Below are 5,000 nucleotides of genomic sequence, written 5' to 3' on the forward strand. Positions count from 1 at the left end.
ATGACAGGCTTTATCAATGTTGCAGTAGTCTAAAATTGTTGTATAGGGTCCATATTAACTCATTATGTTCTTTATACTTGGTGTGATAAAAGAATTGCAGTTTTATGGGAGGACAAAGAGCAACATTACTTTATTCATATTTGTGTACCTTCATAAACAAATACGAAAGAAATAACCTTCATGTGTGCTACATGAAAAGTTAGGGGAGAGAAAGTAAACCTGTGTTTGGGACTGCGAGTACCAAAGGAAAGGCAGCCAGATTGGCACAGGGGCCCATTGCAGACACTGAACATGGTCTAGGAAATCTTCCCTTCTACAGTGCCAGTAATTCAGAGCAGATTTCTGCATCTTGCTGTGTGGTATCTCTGTCTGAATATAGTGCTTGCTAGCAACCTTGAAAAAGTGCCATTCGTTCCTGCTGGTGCTATGAGAGACTGGTGCCATCTACATGTCTAGACAAAACCTATTTTGCAGAACATTATGGCAAAAATAGTAATCATAATTGCAATGGTAATTATTAGTCACTAAATATAGTTAATACTCATAGTACAATAAAGAAACACAGCAATCTACTCTGCCCCAATGTCAAATATGCTGTGATAACTATTGTCATGAATGTAAAGCCACCCGCTGTCAGGCCAAAAATAGTGTTGTGTACGTCACAACATCCGTCCGCAATGGGTTAAAGCCGATTTGTTTGTCAAAAACAGTTATCCAAGAGTAGCCCACCTTTTGGGGGTTAAAAACTTCATATATACATACATACATACATACAGAATCCACAATAATTTTGGTTTATTTCTCATCAAGTCTTACTTCTTTTTCAAAAGTTGGGTATAATAGATACTTTATAAGCCTTTACAAGGTTTTTTAAAAATTGAAGACTATTCAATCCACACAGGACGGGTGGTACAGCATGTGTACCGCGCATTCAAAAGCCCAGTGGCCGGGCGGCACAGTATTGTGCCAGCCATTCAATTGATTTAGGCCTAATAATTCGAACGCCCCGGCATTTGGACATTCAAGGCTAGAATTCCCCCATCGGGGATGGGTTAACTATACCTTCCTCTATACAAAGCGAACACTGCTATTTCTTATTAAACATGTGAGACATAAGAAACTGTAAATTTTATATATGCTACAAAAATGAGAGTACTCATTACAAAAACACATCATAATTCACAATAGTATCACAACCCATGAAATGTGATATTTCAAATTTATTTTAGTTACCTGTCCTTCATGCAGAGGTTGGCCGGCAAGCTCCAGCAAATACAAAGCACGTTCGACGGGATGCAACAAACATCGATACGCTTTATTAATTTGTGAAGAATGATCAGCTGCATACTGCTGTTCTCTCTGGAAAAAAAAAAATAGAGATTAAGACATGGGATCTATATGTTATATGATAATCATGCATGTACATCTATACTTATAAATATGTAACTTGTATACCCTATACTAAGAAAATATTCTTTGAACAAATAGGAGACATTTAAGCCTCTGACTATGGGGAATGGACTATCTATTATGGTTTTCATCCTAACAAAATATATATATTTTTTTACATAAATCGTTCAAGAAATGCCTCGGCACTAATGAGTCTCTTTCACTGAATATCTAGGAAAAGTTTTCACTTCTATTACGATCCACGTGTATTTGTACTCCCATAATCAATGGGTTAAAAACAAGTACTGCTCATTGTTCTGATTACATTTCTGTAATCTAAGACTTCACTGTTTTAAGTAAAAACTTTTATCATTGGTTTCATCAACTACTCTTTTAAAAATGTCATACACACTGTGGAATTATGTTCCCAGACATTTCCAAGAAAATATGATCTATAAAGCATTAACAATAATCTAATCAAAACTACAATGCTATGGCACAATAAACTAAAAATGCTTGGTAATATCACTATAGGGTCTACCGGGGTAAAATGGGTAATTTTGAGGCATTTTTTATTTTTGATAAGCCATAACTTTGCAAAAAAAAGTAGCAGTGACATGAAATTTGGCAGGAATAACATTAGATACATGCACTACAAGAAAATCATATAAGATTCTTATGTTGTTCCCCATGGGACTATGCATAACAATAAAAGTCCAAGGTATTTTTGTTACCCATTTTACCCCAGCGCCGGGGTAAAATGGGTAACTCATTATAAACATAAATTTTATCAGAATGCAGCCCCTTAAATGACAGAAAACAACAGAAAAGAATAGTGGAAGTTGTTTGTTTACTTATTTATGCTCAGATGCTATTCTGTACAGTTTTTACTGCATCTTTTTTCACCACCCATCTTCTCAGTGTTTCAGTTGGAATACCAAGCTCCTTTCCAATTTTGTGAACAGCATTGCCTTCTTCCACTTTACGTATAGCTTCTCTCAACATTTCCTCATCATACATCTTTTCTCGCTTCTTTACATAAGTCCTTGGCATTTTGGTGGTAATCTAATTTAGGCCTAAAATGAAAATGGCGGCGATTACCCATTTTACCCCAGAAGATAAAAATGCTAATAGTTTTGTGCATGGTAGACAGAGCAACAAATTGTGCGTATGTATTTTCAAGTTATGTTATAAATAAACTGTGAAAAAGGAATAAATTTCCTTACCTGATATTGTTCTTCTTAAATCTTAAAATAACTTTTACACAGCAAATTTTCGTTGTAGTTGATAACACAGTTGATTCGTCCTCTCGTACCTCTTCGCAACCAAAACAAACTAATGTTGGTGTTGTTAGGTAGTATCTATGCTACTTGACAGAACTTGCATAAATTAGTGATGAAAGAGAGGCCATGGGACGTTAATTATCCAAAATGGTAGAATTACCCATTTTACCCCGGCTACCCATTTTACCCCGGTAGACCCTACACAATATTGGTTCAGTATTACAGAATCATACTTATCTACTAAAATATAAAAGCAAAATATAACTGGATTTGACGTTTATATCTGATGTATATCATATTTTAAGAAAATAAATCTTATTTGCAAAATGAGGATAATTTATGACGACAGGTTATATGAGGTACCAGAAAGTAGGGGAATGAAGTAATAATAATAATAATAATAATAATAATAATAATAATTATAATAATATTGATAATAATAATAATAATGATAAAGATAATAATGATAATAATAATAAATGTTTTGAGTACATCATAATCATTGTTTCAGCTTTCAGCACCACAAAAAGTACTAGAGATAACAAGTACATGCTTATATTTGTTCTACTTGTATTACCAAACATATTTCAAATACCAGGGAGAGAGAGGGGGGGGGGAGAATGAAAAAAAAAAAAAAAAAAAAAAAAAAAGAACAAAAACAATTCAATGAAAATAAGATAAAAACTAAGTTTGATAATTTGCTGATTTTAGCTTTCTACTTCCTGGCACCTCAATAAGTCATGCAAAATAAACTGGTGAGATATAAAAAGACGAAGAACATTTTTAAACGTATATTAAATTTCCGATATGAGTAAAAATCAAATAAATTAAAACAAATGTCCCACACTTGCAATAAATGGCTCCAACTATTGTTTTATCATTTACAAAAGCAATTTTTAAAATCACAGCTATGCAATATTCCGCAATTCAATCTTAACATTGCTTAGTTAAGCTTCAGTTTCCGATGTACATAAACAACTAGCAAAACAAAAACACGTGAACAAATGACAGATGAACAGTAAGACATTTTATCCTATTACTTGTTGCATGCGGCCAGTGCAATCTCAGCACTTCGGCAAAGGCCATCAAACCTTCACTAATTTCACTCTGGCGGGAGAGCTTATTTTGTTATATGGAGATAAATAAGAAAGGAAGTTAATTTTTCTCATAACTATAATGTTTATCTTGTCCAAATTCACTTGAATATTGTGGTTAGTAAATGAATGCTTATAATCTCAATGGATTCTGGTACAAAGCCAAGTAATTACCACAGCCTCTGTGCTCTGGCAAAGGCCAAGATCAAAAGCCGTATACAGTTGGACAAGCAGAAAATCGGGCTCATTCGTTACCAAACAATAAAATGCCATGGGTATCTACAAGCTCTATCTGGGCACAACATTTGCCACAGTAATATGGAGGTCACTATAACTGGTGTGAGACGTGGCCATCATGCACTCAACGGAAATCACTGAAAATTTCTCGGAAATGGATATTCATCGATTCCACGTCCTATTTCTCTTGCACTATGCGTATATCTAAGAGTAATAAGACTATACTGAATGTGTGTCATGTACACTAATACCACAAAACGCTATTATGGGGACATAACAAATACAAACTACAAAATGTGATTAGAAGTTTGGCTTGACTGAAACTTAAGATTAGCTTAGGTAAAGTTAATCATTAGATAGGTTAGGATAATTAAGTTTAATCCCCTTTAGACTGTCAAGAATAATGTATCAGAAAGGATTGTATTCATACTAAAATAACATATTAACAGTGATCCTCATAAATGCAGTCTCAACAAAACCTGGTTGACTCAACCATCCAAGTCCTACAATACATGACAACCAACTACCAAACACCCATCTAAACCCTCTATCCTCATTCAAAAAGCAACTTAATAAAAAAAAATGTCCTAGCCCATCCTACCTCGGACTTCAAGGAGAATTTATCGGGATGAACCTGAGCTTGCAGGAGCCTGAAGGTCCTGGTCAGCTGTTTGGTGTCCATCCCGAACCTCTTCTCCACTCCCATCACCTCGAAGTGGTTCCGTTTCGAGTCGGCGGGTTGAAGGGCCTTGCATGCACTGCAATGCGAGGCGTAGGACGACGTGAGGTCCTTCAGGCAATTCCAGCAAATAAGTCGGATGGAGGTGGATAGGGACGGCGCCGAGGGGGAGTGCCAGGAGGCCAGCGACGGTGGGATTGGGGTTCTTCTTCCTAAGTCGTCTGTGAGGTTCCCTTTTCTCTTTCTTTGGCTTGGCACTGCTGAGCAACTCGCACTCAAGCCATGGTGGGCTCTCGTGCCCCAAAATCCTACGGATCT

The 5,000-nt window shown here is 36.0% G+C and overlaps 1 protein-coding gene across 1 annotated transcript in view; it reads right to left on the reverse strand.

The window, feature by feature from the left end:
* Hsc20 (iron-sulfur cluster co-chaperone protein HscB-like protein, mitochondrial) overlaps positions 1-5,000 on the reverse strand; it is a 6,340-nt gene that overhangs the window by 1,047 nt on the left and 293 nt on the right. The window contains exons 1-2 of the mRNA XM_043010749.2: positions 4,605-5,000; positions 1,234-1,359 (exon numbers count right to left, since the gene is read on the reverse strand). The exon at positions 4,605-5,000 is cut by the window's right edge and continues 293 nt beyond it. Of these exons, the coding sequence (XP_042866683.2) occupies positions 1,234-1,359; positions 4,605-5,000 (522 nt within the window). The remainder of the gene's footprint in view (positions 1-1,233; positions 1,360-4,604) is intronic.

Source organism: Penaeus japonicus, unplaced genomic scaffold (assembly GCF_977035675.1).
Source record: "Penaeus japonicus unplaced genomic scaffold, GWHDUDI00000001_assembly GWHDUDI00000006, whole genome shotgun sequence".
NCBI classification, from domain to species: Eukaryota; Metazoa; Arthropoda; class Malacostraca; order Decapoda; family Penaeidae; genus Penaeus; species Penaeus japonicus.